At 42.1% G+C, this 16,734-nt stretch overlaps 1 protein-coding gene across 1 annotated transcript; it reads right to left on the bottom strand.

Moving 5' to 3' along the window:
- Nucleotides 1–1,211: 1,211 nt before the first annotated feature.
- atp7a (ATPase copper transporting alpha) lies at nucleotides 1,212–16,351 on the bottom strand. The gene is made up of 23 exons (XM_079352960.1): nucleotides 16,026–16,351; nucleotides 14,860–14,990; nucleotides 12,793–13,300; nucleotides 11,350–12,126; nucleotides 9,981–10,187; nucleotides 9,724–9,887; nucleotides 9,373–9,534; nucleotides 9,156–9,232; nucleotides 8,401–8,623; nucleotides 8,048–8,281; nucleotides 7,858–7,949; nucleotides 7,352–7,479; nucleotides 6,596–6,750; nucleotides 6,374–6,508; nucleotides 5,493–5,687; nucleotides 5,141–5,323; nucleotides 4,840–5,053; nucleotides 4,528–4,674; nucleotides 4,248–4,390; nucleotides 3,939–4,142; nucleotides 3,480–3,597; nucleotides 3,268–3,370; nucleotides 1,212–3,157 (listed from the first exon to the last, which is right to left on the bottom strand). The coding sequence occupies exons 2-23, from the start codon at nucleotides 14,977–14,979 to the stop codon at nucleotides 2,881–2,883; spliced, it is 4,566 nt and encodes a 1,521-aa protein (XP_079209086.1). The 5' UTR covers nucleotides 14,980–14,990; nucleotides 16,026–16,351; the 3' UTR covers nucleotides 1,212–2,880.
- Nucleotides 16,352–16,734: the final 383 nt, after the last annotated feature.

Here is a 16,734-nt window from a genome sequence, read left to right on the forward strand (position 1 = left end):
TGTCTCTTTCTCGGGTTTGACTGACCTCCCCCCCTTGAAACATAAAACCCAGAGTTTCCCTCATTTCAGAGTTAACCGACTCTGAAACGGTCCGCAGGTGGCTCTCATCCAAAAGGTTGCTTTGTTTTATCTGTTGTAAAAAGTTTTTAACATGCATACTTAATACACAGACTGTATTTGAAGTGTGATAGCTCATACCAGAGATACGGTACAGCAACGTGCATGATTTATCATTGGACGTATTTAAAATCAGGGAAAAGATGGAGTCAACAAAGATCCCCTAACGATAAAAAAGAAACGTTTAAAAGTGGTCTATAGGGTCAACTGTGTTGAAATCTTTGATCCAATGAATGCAAATGTTGATTTTACAAAGTTGAAAACCTAATTATTATGCTCGTCAACATTGACTTGATTTCATTGCATCTTTTTCTCATCATGTCTTGTAATTTCTGTAAGGTGTTCAATGTTTAATATACTGTAAATCTACTTGCATATACTGCTGTAATAGTAACTTTATTTTAGATTGTCAGTGTTTCCAGAGAGATGTTGGAGCTGTTCCCCGGATCGATTAAAGTGAAGGTTTTTTTTCTTTTCTTGTGCTGAAGGATAACTGAATGTAGCATTTTACAGTCACAACTGTTCGCAGTGTTTTTAGTCCAGATAAGCACAATGTTGTAAGCGATTTTAAATGCTGCACATTTTGAGAACTTGTTAAATCTGTTCAGTTTCCTGACCACAATACCTTCATGTATATCCTCAATCAGTGAGAGAGAAAAGAAATATAGTAAATGTTACTGTTGGTAGATACAGTTTCTGATCATTATCCCCTTGACCTCTGACTGCGTCTAATAAGTAGTTAGTTCATCTTTTGTGTGCTCAAAAGGATTCAAATAACTCCCTCATCAATAACATCTACACAAGCTTCAATCAACCAAATCAAATAAAGTATCAATACAGCCAAAGCGATTCCAGGCGAATCAAGGCAGAAGAAGTCATTGACAGTTTGCATTGAATTCAATAAGTATTTTTTAAGAGAATATCATGGTGAAACAAATGGTATTAGATTGTTTTGCAGTACATTGGGTGATTTGATGTTTAACTAACTGGATGAAATAAAGTTGATGAAACTCATGTTTGGTGTCGGAGGATGTTTAGGTGACACTGATGACTGCACAGCGCCCTCTTCTGGTTAAAACCGGACACGTCCAAAGTTATGTTACAAAGGTGTTTTATTCCAAGGCACATACAGTTCAGAACTAAGAAAGACTGGAAACATGAACTTCATTACACATCTCAAGCCCTATGGATGTGTTTACAGAGCAAAGCACAAAGTGGCTTGACAGCTACAGAACATAAAGCACCATGGGACAGCAGCAGCGTAAACCGATGGTCACACAATTCAAGAAACAGCTGTAGTGATTATCTTCTGATATGATACAGCAAACATTAAAGGCGGAAAAATAAAGCAGAGGCAGTTTAACAGAAGCCACCTACAATGGCAAGACGTAAAATTGTGATCCAGCAATTACAATTCAAACATTTTAAAAACAAACACTAAACCAAACACTAAACAGTAACACATTTATCCACAGCTTTCTGCCAGAGACTTTTCTTGGCAGGAATGCTTGGACTACAAATGTGTCTCGTCAGCTGACCCAGCTGCTTCCTGCTCCTCCTGGATCCCAAACATGTATCTTTGATCATGTGCCGTAGTGTGTATCACATGAAGAAGTAGAGCAGTGAACGAAGAGTCACAGTTTTATGAGACAGTAACATCTTTAGTGAGATGACAGAAAAGCAAACGTATTGACATTTTGGCCTTTTCATGACAAACTACGCCAACTGAATTTTTCCTCTTTGCGACATACAAATAAAATAATGCAAACACAATGTAACAAGTCCTGTTTGAATATAACAGGTGATGACTTTCACAGCCACTGACTGATGCGTCATTATTTAAAGAGGCAGCAGGTGGAAACAACTACAGACGTTTCTGATGAGGGAGGGGGGGGGGGTTCTCTTGTTGGGGTCACCTTTCACGGTCAAACTTATTCAGGATTTGACCTTTTCTCTGCATTCACTCTGTGCACGTAAAGTCCACGGTAAGCTGTGCACAGTGCTATCTTTGGAATGCGTAGGACTGTGTCAAGGTGGCCTTTCAATTGGCACTTATGTGACACCCATGATTACACCTCACTCCATGTTGCACAAAATCACTGTCAACATAAAAGTCTTCATTAACTGAGTTTGGATGTCGTATCTTGCTCAGTGATTACACATTTTAGGTGATTAAAGATGAATATTTGGATTCAACAACTTCATTTTTCCACATAAAATAAACTTAAAAAAAAAAAAGGATAAATAATAGTAATATAAATACTCTTGAATATAATTTTACATCATTGTTAGAATTTTCCATTTCAGGAAAAGTGTTTAAAATATAAGTGTGTAGTTTCCACTCTTCCAAGTGGATCATTGTTAAAACAACTTTGGATAGGTGTTAAAGATTGTACTGGCAGGTGAGCACATCTTCACTCTGCTTCTTGGATGTGTCCACCTGCTTCACAGCTCTGAAGAAGCTTCATGCCCCTGCAAACACCAGAGTTGGAGGATCAAAGTGTCAAAGGGGTTGGTGAACAGTGTGTGCTGCAGGGCATTGACCTCTACAAAAGGAAAGTCTGCAACCGAAAGAAGAAAACACCCCACGTTTAGAAGTGCATAAGATCAGCCGGACGAGCTAAGAAACAACAAGGAGCATGAAAGCTTTCTTGAAGTCAACAGCGTGGCCCCGAGGCTCAGATGGACGACTGAGCTTTTATTCACTAGAACTCTTTTAGCTTAGCACAGCCTTGAATTCAGGCCCATGAGAGCTCTACCTATTCAGCAGGCCTCTTCCTCCTCGTACAGCTCCTCTCCCACCAGCAAGGAGTGTTTGTCAGGATCGCTCAGCACCAAGCTGTTAAGAGAGTGCTTGTCAGAGCGTAGGGAGTTCATAGAGGCGCGGCTGTAGTTCACGATGCGGTCCAGCAGGCTGAGTTTTGGGGAGGGACGACGCACATCGCCCATGCCGATGTGGACGCTGACGTCTGACAGGCTGCCCTGCCGCCTGTTGCCACCCAGTCTGGACTCTAACTTCTCAGCTGTGGGCTTAGTGTAACTAAACAAAAACAGAAAAGACATGAATACAGAGAATTATTTTTAAAAAAAGCTCTTAAATTAATTTGTTCAAAAAGGAGAAAAAAAACAAAGCTTTAAATGTCTCATTACCATTTGAGTAGAAGGGAGGATAAAACCACAGACACAGACGACAGAGCCATCGCAGCAGAGCCCATCCACGGCTGTAACACCAGACCTAAAGGAAGAAACACACCTGTGGACGGACAGAGAGTTTGTTTTACCCGTCTTCAAGACGACTCTAATGACTGCCATCAAAAACAACGCATGTTCATTCATCTTATTTATCTCTTGCAATCACACACCAGCAGCTATAGGAATGCCAATCAGGTTGTAGATCAGAGCAAACACAAAGTTGATCCTGATCCTCTTGACTGTCTTCTTAGAGAGGTGAATGCTGGCCACCACATCCAGGAGGTCATTCTGCACACGAAACAGAAATAGAAAAATAGAAAACACTTCGTGAATCAGTAATTTAATCAAATCCCCATTTCGAGAAACATCCCCAAAGCAGAACAGCAGGAAGCACTAAACATAGACTTCAATATTACAGACATTATTCTCAAACTGTATACGCACTTTAAAGTGAATTATTACTGAAAAGTATAACATCATGTTTTGGAACCATTCATAAATTGTTGATGTTGTGATGCTGTGTTGTGTTGCACACTGCAGACTCCATACGTTTCACAATGACATGTTACATAAACCTCCATCAGTACCAGCGTCACAAATTCACCACAGTGCAGAGCTCAAGTTCTCACCCGGATCAACACCACATCTGCTGCCTCTATGGCCACATCCGTCCCTGTCCCTATGGCGATGCCCACGTCAGCCATGGCGAGAGCAGGCGAGTCGTTGACTCCGTCACCCACCATGGCGACTCTCTTTCCTCTCTGCTGCAGCTGTTTCACTTTGGCCACCTTGTGTGAAGGCAGCACCTCAGCAAACACCTTCCTGATGCCAACCTGTTGGAGAGATAGATAGATAGACGACACCCGTTAAAAGCTCTCTATATAAAGTGCTTAACAACATAAATAATACTGAATTTTAAATGCATTAATAATTGGAACCTGAGCAGCTATGGCTCGTGCAGTCTTGCTGTTGTCTCCGGTCATCAACACAACTTCCAGCCCCATGTTGGTCAGAGTCTGGACAGCAAGCTCAGCCTCCGGTTTCACCGTGTCCGCTATGGCTATCATCGCACACAGCATATCTACGCACAAATACAAATGATTAACAAGAAGAATAGAAGCACTCTCAATACATGTTTTAGAATTAAGATTCAGCGTTTTTCCCAGACATTTATACAAAGAGACAAAAGTCTGGGGTTCATGTTAAATCAGCACTCACTGTCTACAGCTACGAGAACGGCGGTGCGGCCTCTGCGCTCATGCTCGATCATGGCTTCATCTATGTCCGGACTGATTTGCAGGCAGTTCCTCTTCATCCACTCTCTGTTGCCAATGAGGACGACGTAGGTGTCCGTCTGGATGAGACCTACACATAGATATCACTTGGTTGAGAAAACATAAAAAGGTGCACAACAATTTATAAAACTTTTCCACTACAATAGTAGAAAAACAAATAACTAAGTTATTATTACTAACTATGTTTCACTGGTTCAGTGATCACACAACTATAACAACACATTTCCCAGCATACTTAGTGGCTGCGGGTCCATGATGAGAGGATGCGCGGTGGTTGACATTCTGGTGTCACTGATCTGGATGAGGACACTGTTGCGCTGGTTGTTATCCTCACTGTCGCTGTCTGCCTGTTTCAGCAGCGTCTCCGTGTTGCTAACCTGACATCGGATGCCGCAGCCCGGCACTGCCTGAAAGTCCGTACACACGCCGAGAGCCTCGGTGCCAAGCTCCTACACGCAGAAAGAAACCAATGATTAAATGATCTAGGACACCATGATGAGGTTTAAGTCTGGGATTAAGATGAAGCAAAAACCAACCTGTTTGCAATATTTGGTGATCGCTGCTCCCAGAGGATGTTCACTGTTGTTCTCAGCTGTGCCCATGATGGCTAACAGTCGTGAGCGTGGCATCTTGTTCCCCTCAATCACTAGCTTTACTTGGATGACATTTGGGGCCCCGTAAGTAATGGTCCCAGTCTTATCAAACACCACAGACTGGACCTGTCCATAAAAGACGAAATGATGAGTTTGAATGTATTAAAGCAGAGTGATATGTAGACAAAGGTTTCATAACATAGGAAAGCAGAACCATTTCATAATGTGTTGACAGCTGGTGAGTTACAAAACTGGCTGACTGCAAAGGGGTGTCAGCGCGTCATCATTAACGCACCTTATGTGCCATCTCGAGTGGCCCTCCTCCCTTTATCAATATGCCATTTTGGGCTCCAACCCCTGTGCCCACCATGACAGCTGTCGGGGTTGCCAAGCCGAGGGAGCAGGGACAGGCAATGCATAGCACAGTAATGGAGGCTTGGAATGCAAAGCGAATCACTGCCTCAGTCCGGGAAATGCTCTTGTCAAAACCCTGCAGGAAAGAAAAGTGGAGCTGTTAGCTCCATGAAATAAATGGTTTCACCTTCATAGAGTAGAGAGGAATTTATAGATACAGTTCATATCAACAATGAAAATGTAGTGATATGGCCCTGGGTAATTGTTTTTGTTTAAATCACGTTTATTGCCATATGTGAATATCCTGCCGTGTTCTCACATCAGCTCACTTGGACTTACTTGGGCTCTGGCAGGAGAAACGCCGGCTGAAGTCTGAGAGAAAAAATGTGGCAGTTTGCGTTCACACATACAAAGCCTCCAGAGTTTTTCAGGAGATTTATGCTAATGTTACAACGCCCTATTAGTTAAACTTTTGTTTTTGGTTTGGAAATATGAAGGATTTGATTTGATAACTTCTGATTGTTGTTTTAGGTATTGCTCAACTCGAGAGTGGGAAGAGTTGGGGTCACTTATCATGTTGTGTCTCGGTTCCCCTAGATGGGTGACAGTACATGACTAACCCTAACCCTTTTTCCTTTAGGGGTATGATTCTTGCTTTGGGTGTTAGAGGTCTTGGAATCAAATCTCGCTCAATATTTACAAAGATCAGTCAACCATTAGTGGAAAAAAAACAGAGAGGAATCGATGTTTTATCCTGATGCTGCGTTAAGGAGTTTAGTAAAGTCTGTTTTTAAGAAAGCAAAACAAATAAAAAAAACTCACAGGAAAGTACTCCTCCACCACAGAGAAGTCCAAAAACCCAATAACTGTCCAGGCAACCAACGTGAGGAGTGATATTCCAACAATGAAGGGAACAAAGTATCCGCTGATCTTATCTGCATACTGCTGGATGGGAGCCTGAAAATGAAAGTCAGAAATTAAACACCTGAGTAATTTCCATGAAAGCAGGGAGACATGGTTCAGAGGTAAAAGCACATGGTTCACCTTGGAGGTCTGCGCCTCTTCCACTAGTTTGACTATCTGAGACAGCGTGGTGTCCATGCCGACATGTGTCGCGCTGACCAGCAGGGAGCCGTTCTGGTTAATGGAGCCTGCAATCACACAACTCCCTGGCTTCTTGGTCACCGGCATGGCTTCACCTGCACGCACAAACACAACAGCTGGTGAGAAGAAGACTGGATTCCAAGGAAGACAGGAGCAGGTCACCTGTAGCAGAAAAACTGGTGTTCTGGAGGAAGCTACAGGTCCACTTACAACCGAAGACGACATGCTAGCAAATACTCGCAAAACACTTATTTTTAGATTATAAAAGGTTTGCTGATTGAAGATTGATACCAAGTGTGAGCAGTTATAAATATGTATTGTTATGTTTAACCTTGACAGTAACGGTACATAACACAATACAGGACAGGTGAAACTGATGAGTTCAATAAGAAAGAGTGCTTTGAATTCCTGCTTGTAGTTGTTATTTAACTATCTCTTCTGTAAGCTTTAGGTTTTCAATTTGCTTTGTGAATCTGTCACTACACAATTATTGTCAAATTTCCTACATCATTACACCTTATTTTTGATATTCATCAGGACAATAAGCCCCTGAGTAAGAAGAGAAAGCATTCTTAAACAAAGTGACTAAATAGATCTGATGTGTATAGGTTCATTATTCCAGTCAAGTCAATAACTCTTTGAACAACAAAATACATCTGACTGGAAACACTGACAGATTCACTTCCTGCGATCTACCTGTAATGAGAGACTCGTCCGCCATTGAGTGTCCCTCAATGACTCTTCCATCGACTGGAAACTTCCCTCCAGGAACGACTTTCACCACATCGCCACGCTGCACGAGCTCGACGTCCACCTGCTCCTCACTGGAACACAAACGGAAACAAGCGACGCTTTTAAAAGCTCTTTTCCAGTTCCAGATATGAAACCCTTTTTGTTTTTTCACAGCACATATAATCACTGGGCAATGCAGCAAAATGTAAGTATGAAATCATTCTATCCAGGGGGATGAATGGTGGTGTTTACAGAAGTCACTAACGAACACTTCATGTTAAATTTAGAAGTTTCTGAATATCAGTTGGACGACAAAAGTATTTGTTTTAATTCATGTTGACATCCATGAGCGGACTCTGTTAAGCCACAGCACATCTTCAAATACATGTTTACTGTAACAAGAAGAAATATGTTGTATAAACATATAAACCAAACAAAGATCTGAATTGATGATGGTAAAAAGTGCGTACCTGAGAACAGACTTGTCACTGCCGAGCGTGACCACCGTGGCCTCAGTCGCCTGTAGCGACATCAGCTTGGACAAAGCCTCAGATGTTTTGCTCTTAATGAAAGAAGAGAAAAGCACAATAAACGTTTTATGTGACTGATAAATGAAATAAAGGTCTGGCTTTTCCGAATGTTAGGATAAAACGAGCTAACCTTGGCTATCTGTTCCAGCCAGCGTCCCAGGGAAATGAAGACAAAGAGCATCGGCGGTGTGTCGAAGAAGGTGATGGGGTTGACTTTTGCCTTCTCCACCATCGCCACTATCAGGACAACCAAGGAGTAGGTGAAGGCAATGGTGGTAGCTAAAACTATGAGCACATCCATGTTGGCAGATTTGTGTTTGAGAGCTTTGTAGGCTTGAATGTAGAAGTAGCGACCGCCGATAAACTAAAGAGAGAAGAAACAGGAAATCATTTCATTACGATCCTAAATTCTTCTTGGAGATCTGAATGTGTGTTTTCTGTTCAACATGTTTCCAGGAAGCACAGGTAGTCCCACTGATTTACCTGAACAGGCACACAGAAGAGGAAGGAGAGGAGGTTCATGATGGACAGGCCTGGGAGCAGCTGTCTCTCCAGGAACATGGTCGAGTGGTAGCGGTTTCTGTCCTCCGCTGTCATGTTGTGATGATGAGGAGAAGGCATCTGATGGTCCATAATAATCATGTAGGTCATCATGCCCATCACTGGGACGCAGAAAAACAAGCTCACCAGGAAAGACTTCCTCCACCTCAGAGAGTGACGACAACTATATGTTAGACATCGGATCAACTGGAGTGGTTTTATTGTAGAAGAAAAACACAAATTCATTTTCACTTGATCAAGAACTCACTAATACAAACGTTATGACCATAATACTTTCATTCCCATATTAGCCCTGCTTATATTTGATGATTTTCTCGACTGTAGTTTTCCAAGTTAAAATGGGCCTTCCAGTTTTCACGAGTTTCATTTCTGTTTTTCCTGACGTTGGGTGTTTTATCAGCTGTTCCACTTTTTATTTTAATATTTTTGTTAGAGCAGCTTGACCTTAACCCGACTGTTTCCTGAGAATAATTGTTGAATCACCATTACATGTTTGAAGGTTGTTCATATAAAAAAGGAGAAAAAAAATGGATTTAACCTACGACAGCAAAAACCTAAACCACATGGACGAGGTAAGAAATCCATTAAATAGTTGAACTTTTTTTTTTTTTTTTTTTTTAAATCATAAAATGAGAGACTTGCATTTTTTCTTTGTAGAGAAACAAAATGTGGCTCACTGTTTGATCTCTTTGCTGTGGTCCAGGTGACTTGCAGTGCGGTCTCTCTTCACCAACGTCGCTTCAAATCCCAGACTCTATGACAAAGCATTTTTATTTCTTCATGTTTAACCACCTTTTCTTAAAATGATACGACACAAATATCTGGTCTGCATGAGTATGAGCTGCTGTTAACATGCAGCAAAGACAAGTGCTTAAAAAAAAAAAGAAAGAATACCTCGATCAGCTTAATGGTGTCCCGTGGGCCTATAACTTCAGAGTCGTACTTGATGTGTGCTTTGTTGGTTGCTAAGGCAACAGAGGCATATATAATCCCCTTTTCTTTCATGAGGCTGGATTCAATTTTGTGAACACAAGAGGCACACGTCATTCCCCTGACCTAGAGGAAGTGAGCAGAGAAAGAGACGAAGGTGAGGAAGAGATATGATTCATACAGAAAACAGGCTTCATGTAGGAGATAGTGTTCTTAAATAGTGATGGAAACGTTCCAGGGTTTCACCATGTGAAAATAAATAATGAACAAATCATGCGTTTACGCTGTGCAGACACAATGTCACCGTTTGCTCACCACGAGTTCAAGGTTTCCATCTGAACCTTCATAGTTCTCCATCACAGAGGCGGTGAAGCCGAGCTCTTTCACACAATCCGCGATCCTCCCAGGGTCGATGACATCAGGGTTAAAACGCACCTCTGCTTTACTCGCCATCAGTGCCACCAGAACTGAGGAGATGCCTGCAGAGTATGAAAGATGTTCTCTTTAGCGCTGATTGAAATGCTGACGCAACATGTGACTCGTGTTCATTCGAACGGGACTCAAACACAGACCGGGTTCGTTTTTCAGGTTCCGCTCGATGTTTGCCACGCAGGAAGCACACGTCATCCCTCCAATCTGGATGAAGCATTTGGAGTTTGCGTCTCTGCTGCGTTCCTTGGGGGATTCTTTGTGGATATCAGCGTCCAGCTCTTTCATAGGTGTGAGGCTTGTAGACTTTGAATGAAGGAAATCGGATTCCGGCAGCAGAGAATTGGACTCTGTGGACAAGAAAGGTTTGCTGTTAAATAAAAAAAGAAATTAAGAGATGCTATGATGTCTCAACCTCAACGTTCAGGAAAAACCTGCTGGATGATTTAAATAAGACGACACACGGCTCCAGCTATCCAGCATTCAACCTTTGGTCCCTTTATGACAAATACAGCCACAACGTGTTTCACAAATCTAGCAGATTATTTTTTAAATGTTCAGATTCGACTGCATGTGAGGCTGCAGGAAGGGAGAGACATGAAAGTCTGAAACACGACATGGTGCCGCGAGTAGACTCAAACATTTAACAGTTATCTTCGCCTGCAGAGACACCCGTTCCATCTATTACTCATAAATGACACTTCATGTCGGCAATTATTCCACTACTTTGTTTTACACTGTTGTTTGACCGTAGGTTACGTCATAGCTGCAGCCGGCTTTGCAGATTCATCCGTTTGTTTTTTTTTGGTCGTTACGTGATAAGCAGTGCCCTGAAAGGGAGCAGGACCAGGAATTGTCAAATGGAGGAGAAAGAGAAGCTTCCCGCGCACAACACTGCTTACAACATATAAAAGGAGGAGGTCCTGCTCATGACATTCAAAGTCCTGATCACACTGAAGATGAAACAGGACATGTCGGATGGGATTTAAAATCACGTCAACATATATGGACTGCTTCCAGTTCCTAAGTGGAAATGACAGACAACCTCTGGGAGAAAGACTACAACGCCTCGGCAGTTCAAATTGACGAGTGAAAATTTGTAAAATCTTTTACCAGCATGCAAGGTCATTCAATAATTACTTTATGTGCCCAAACAAAACAAAAAAAGGGTATAGGACCCCAAGTGTGAAGCACCAGCACTACAAGAAAAGCTGGTCTGAAGACATCTATACTCAAGTCTTTCGTCTGAATCGTAGAATTTAACGACTACTGTAGTCAAGTCAGTATGAGAATTTTTCTTGTCTGCTGTCCATTATTGTATCTGGTATTGTACACCGTCATATGCAATGTCTTTGAATATTTCTGTTGTATGTGTAAGTGGTGTACAAGGCTTTTGTTTTCTGTTTTGGAAAAATGTATTATATATATATAAATAATAATTAAAATAAAAAAACAAAAAAAGTCAGTATGAGAATAAAGCCTATTGGACAACCCAAACATCGATCCTCTCACCAGGTAGGAAGGCATCAAAGCCCATGTCCTCTACGGCCTCCCTGAGCTCCTCCGGTGTGATCAAGAGCGAATCGTACTCAAAGATCCCCTGATGCTCAGACAGAGAGACCTGGGCGGACATCACGCCTTTCTTTTTGGACATCACGCCTTCGATGGTCTGGACGCAGGAGTTGCACGTCATACCCTCGATGTGAATTTTAACCGTGGAGCCAAGAGGCTGGATAAAAGACGACTGTAAGGCAGCAGGCGTGGCCTTGGGCGCTCCTGCAGGCTGCGGAGGCGATAAGGCCGGCTTGGACAATGTGGGTACAGGACTGAGAGGACACGAGGAGTCCCAGGGTTGAGTCTTAAAGTTTCCTGGAGGCAGAGCCTCGATGGCCTGCTGTAACTGATTCACTGTGACCTTTAGAGGATCATAGCAGATGGAGGCCTTCTCCTTCTCCAGAGAAACCTCCACGGAGGAGACACCAGGCAGCGTGGAGATGTTGTCCTGGATGTTGACCACACATGATCGGCAGTGCATGCCTTTCACCCTGAGCAGTGCAAGCGTCGTGTCTATAAAGATTTCAGTCTCCTCCGAAGTGTCGGATGGCGAGGAAACGGTCGGCTTTTGTGAGTCGACAAAACGTTCGACCTCCGAGGGGGACAGCAGCAGAGGGCGAGGTTTGGACTTGACGAACGACGTGAAGCCGGCCACAGCAATCTGGTCGATTATGGTTTGGACAGTTATGAGGTAAGGCAGATACACGACCGTAGCTTCCTGAGTCTCCAAAACAACTGAGGAGGAAAAAAAAAATAAAGATAAAATAAAGACAAAAAAAATACAAGATCCGAGCTTGACTTTCAGAGTACAGAAATAATGTGCTTGAACATGTCGTGGCTGTGCTGAAAGATAACACAGGCGGTTAAACTCAATGAGGTTTAAACAATACAGCATCAAAAAGAAATGTACATGCTCAGAGTTACTTATATTTAATACAAACACTCAGGTGTTTAAACGCTGTGAAAGCATCTTTCGGACGAAGTCGGTAATATATTTTATATCTCTTCTTAAAACACACCTAAAATATTTACTGTTCAGTTTCATGAAGTGATCTTGCATATGATGATTTGGTATTTGAAACCTGTAAAAACGTGGATGTCTTCACAGGAACAAACACTGTTTTGCTTTTGAAATGATTTCATGGTGAACAAAGTTGACAGAACTGACAGCAAACAGCTGACATGGCCAGTTTATATGTAATGACCCGACTGTAGTCAGCTCACGTGACCTAATCTGTCGATGTGACACTCCTCAATGCCACTGAAAGGATCTCATGACTCATAGACAAATCCTATAAGCAATCTGTCAGTGGTGACGATATAAAGAGCCCTAACATAACGGTGGGTCAGATTTGAGGGTGATGCTCGACTACAAGCATGCGAGCACGTCAGCTGTGTTACCTTTGATCTTGTCAACGCCTTTCAGCTTTCCGATCTTTCCTTCGATAGTGGTGGTGCAGGAGTGACAGGTCATTCCTTCAATGCGCAACTTCAGCAGCGACACCCCGGCTCCTGAGGTGTGAGACGGGGACAAAGTCGGGCCATTTTGCAGACCGTGGCTGTTGGCTGTGGCGACGTCCAAAGGCTTGATGTTGGCCACCACCTCAGTGAGGTGCTGCGCAGGAGTTAAGGAGGGGACGAAGGTGACACTGAGGCCCGTCTGTGTTGGGCTCTCCCTGACATCCAGCACTCCCTGAATCTGGGACAGCTTCTCTAAAGCCTCCTGCTGGGCTGCTGGAGTCAGGTTTAGGGTGGGGATGAGCTGGGTATCTGTAGAGACGGGTGTCGCTGTGCTGGTATCGGACAGACTTGATTCAAAGCCCATGTCCTCGATGGCTTCTGATAGAGACTCTGGGCTCTGTTGGCTGGGGTCAAATATGATGGTGGCATTCTTCTGCTCCAGAGAGACCTACATGTAAGAGTTGAACAAAGTAAATAAAATAAAGCTGTCTTTTCCAAACACTTTATGATCAATGAAAGCCGCTTCAACAACACCGAACTGATTCAGATCCTCCTGCGTTTTATTTGAGATCCAACAGCTTTCAGAGTTGCTGTTCGAGTCAGACCCCCATTGTTCGAGTCACGTGATCTGCTGAAACGTGACTTTCTGTTTGACCTGGGGGTTCCAGGTGACAACGACCAGAAGGGCGTGTTCAGTAACATAATAGTCTGTTGTTGTCCGTATATTGCAAATGTGGACAAACGTAAACTACTTCAAAGAGGGCTGAGTTCGGTTATTGGGGAAACGAGCTCCGTTATTAATTATTGCCCTTTCTAAATGAAAATATTATCTTTAATGTTTTTGTGTGCATGTTACTTATGTACTTATGTAAATACACAGTTAGTTGGTGTTGTCTATTTATGTCTTTAATTGTGTTGAAACTTTAGACAGTCCATTCACACAGTCGTGTACTTTGATCTGCTTGGTTTCGTCAAAGTGTTCAATTCAGTTTGTTTCTTTTGTTCATTCAATTGTGGAGAATATTTAGACACTGTACAAATAACGTGTTGTCTTATGTTACACTACCCCCTCCAATCACATTCAATCATTTTTAATCTTTTTTTTTTTTTTTTACAGCAGACATGACTCTGCCTTTTCTCAACAATGAACTACGATGTAAAAAAAAAAAAAGACTAACAACGAGCCCCGGCCTCGCTAAGTTCACAGTGTTGCATCAACTGACATCAGAGTGATGACCCCAGGAAGGGAACATGTGACAGACTGAAGGGATCACTTGACTGAGCTATAAGTTCAGACCACAGTGGGTGTTTAGTCGTGAGTGTGCCTGCCTGCTGCTGTTCCTTCTTTTTTTCCCTTTTTTTTTTTAAAGACTCTGAGAAAACAGAGCGAGGAATGACGCCATTCATGCCGAGAAATATAAGCATATAAGACGTCTACTTGATCACGTCAATATAAAATCAACTTAGCAGAAGCCATGAACTAATTCTCTAAAAACACAAATGACGTTTCCTGTGGGCCCGGGCTACATATCGACCTGCTGTCACAGTCTCACAAAGGCCAGAGCTTTAACTGGGACTAATATTAAGTTATGTTCTCATTTCACCTCAGCCTGAGGGGCAGAAACACAATAAACTAAACAGCAGACCACACATTTAGCCATTAAGCTATCTGACATTGATGTGACTTGGTTTAAATCAGACCTGAGGGAGCTGAATCAAACCTTGCTTGACTTAAATGGGCAGAAACCTTCAGTTAATCGAATCACATAATAATGCTGGCCTTCCCATAAGGCTCTGATCCCATTTCTCACAGTTTAAAGACAGATCGTATCGGTACACCATTGATGAGAGTTGTTTCAGATCCTGTTCTTTAAATGAGAGTTGCAAAACATTTTCAGTCAGCTATTTCTACCACTGCACTTCCTCACTGAAGCCATTGCTGAATGACTCTCAAAACAAAAGCCAGTAAAAAAAAAAACGGTTCCTATTTCTTTGCAGACACTTTACCTTTATTTGTTTTACACCAGGCTGAGACCCGATGCGCTGCTCTATGGACTGGACGCAGGAACCACAAGTCATACCCTGCACTCCGAGGGAAACCAAACACAGATTGAATCTCTGTGTCATGATTGCTTAATCTGAAATGACACAAGAGAGGAAGTCATACAACAAAAATCAAACCAGTGGCTTTAACACAAGACAAGAAAAGTCAGGGCAAATTGTTCAAGAAGCCAACATCTTCGCAAAACGGAAAAAACAACCAAGTGCTGAGATGCCACAAGTACAAAAACAACAACCAGAAAAAATCCTAGAAAAAGGACACACATTAGACAGCGATATCAATAAGACTCATAAAGTCCGCCAACTAGTTTTCTGGCATCAATACTTAAAATAAACAATCAACAGAAGAAAAACAAGGCTTCCAAGAAGAAGAAGAACGTCAAACAATGTCAAATATGTGAAACCTAATGAGCAGGACAATTATTTTTTCTTACCTTTACATTAAAACAAAAAAACAACAATAACATCCATGTTTGAAAACAGAGCCTTTTCAGCACAGAAAGAAAGGCATGCTGATGTGAGTAATCTCTAAAAAACTTGGCCAGGTGCCATCTCAGCTGACACTTTGACTATAACTTCAAGTTTATATAAAATATGTCAACGTCAGGTTTGAAGTCGACACAGCATTACGAGATCACCTTGAAGTTGTGAGGATAGCCACCAAAGGCTCATTGTCATGTAGGAAACCAGAATGAAAGCTTTTGAAACTGTATTTGTCTTGAAGGATCAAGTCAAGTATTTGACTGAGAAAGATCAGTGTTAGTTTACGACACCACAAAGTTAACAAAAATAAAATTTTAATCAATATGAAGTTAGTTAAAAGGCTCATAATGATCCCCGGCTTAGATGTAATAACTAGTGCTATTCTTTGTTTATTGTAAAGGCAGTTTAGTAAGCTGTGGTGAAGGCAGCTCACTGGGCCTGCTGATAAAGGCTGAACAATAAGTCAAACTAAACTTTGATGATGAATTCAAAAACAAATCTGACACAGATTTTAAATCAGCTAGGAGGTAACAGGAAACTTTAAAATATCCAGAAACTACACACGCCTATCACAATGTCCAGTCTGTAAGATAAAAGCTCATATAATCGTGCATAGAACAGTGTCTTACCTTATTTAGATAGAAGTCAGTAGTTAGCTGAAGGCTACTGAGGTTAGCTGTCAGACAGTGAGCAGGCTGAACTGAGCTAGCATGCTAGCTAACCTCCTCTCCTCCTCAGCCGGAGTTACCAGAAACAAGTCGGACATGCCGCTGCATCATGCTGCCTGCAAGGAACAAAGGTGATTCCTGCTGTAATAATTATCTCGCCCCCGTTTCACAAACTCTGCTCTGAGAAGCTGTTTCAGTCTTTCTTTTCATGCCGACGTGACTGACGTACTTTCACGGCTGCGTCACAGCCAGGGGGCGGGGCTACGTACGTGTTGGTGTGATTGGCTGAAGTTTCCCCTCATCTCAGAGTCTGTTAAGATGTTAAGAGTTAATAGATAAGACACAGAAGCTCTTCTAAACAGTATTCCATGTGTTTTATAAGAAGATGGTGTAAGGGGAACAATTCACAGATGTTTCTTATTTTAACAACAAAAACATCCTGTCTCGTCTGTGAAAATGATACATGGAGCTCGAAAAGATGCAGAGGTAACATCAGCGTTGGTGAAAATAAAATGGTTATCCTCATGGGGGCGCTTTAAACACACCCTACTCTTTCTACACTCAGTCTACTTTGAAAGGTTTCCAAGTGATCCTGTGAACAGAGATTTTCACAAATTAACCACAAAAAAGGTTGCTAAAAGGCAATGTCTATGGAAGATTTTTAATATAA

This window comes from Symphodus melops, assembly GCF_947650265.1.
Source record: "Symphodus melops genome assembly, chromosome: 9".
Lineage (NCBI taxonomy): Eukaryota > Metazoa > Chordata > Actinopteri > Labriformes > Labridae > Symphodus > Symphodus melops.

Excerpts from the sequence above, each read along its gene's own strand:
- atp7a (XM_079352960.1), bottom strand. The coding sequence starts at position 14,979 with ATGACACAGAGATTCAATCTGTGTTTGGTTTCCCTCGGAGTGCAGGGT. Across the intron at positions 9,233-9,372 it reads ACACCATTAAGCTGATCGAG|AGTCTGGGATTTGAAGCGAC; the intron begins GTATTCTTTCTT and ends GCTTTGTCATAG. Across the intron at positions 4,391-4,527 it reads CGTTCTCGTAGCTGTAGACA|ATATGCTGTGTGCGATGATA; the intron begins GTGAGTGCTGAT and ends ATTTGTGCGTAG.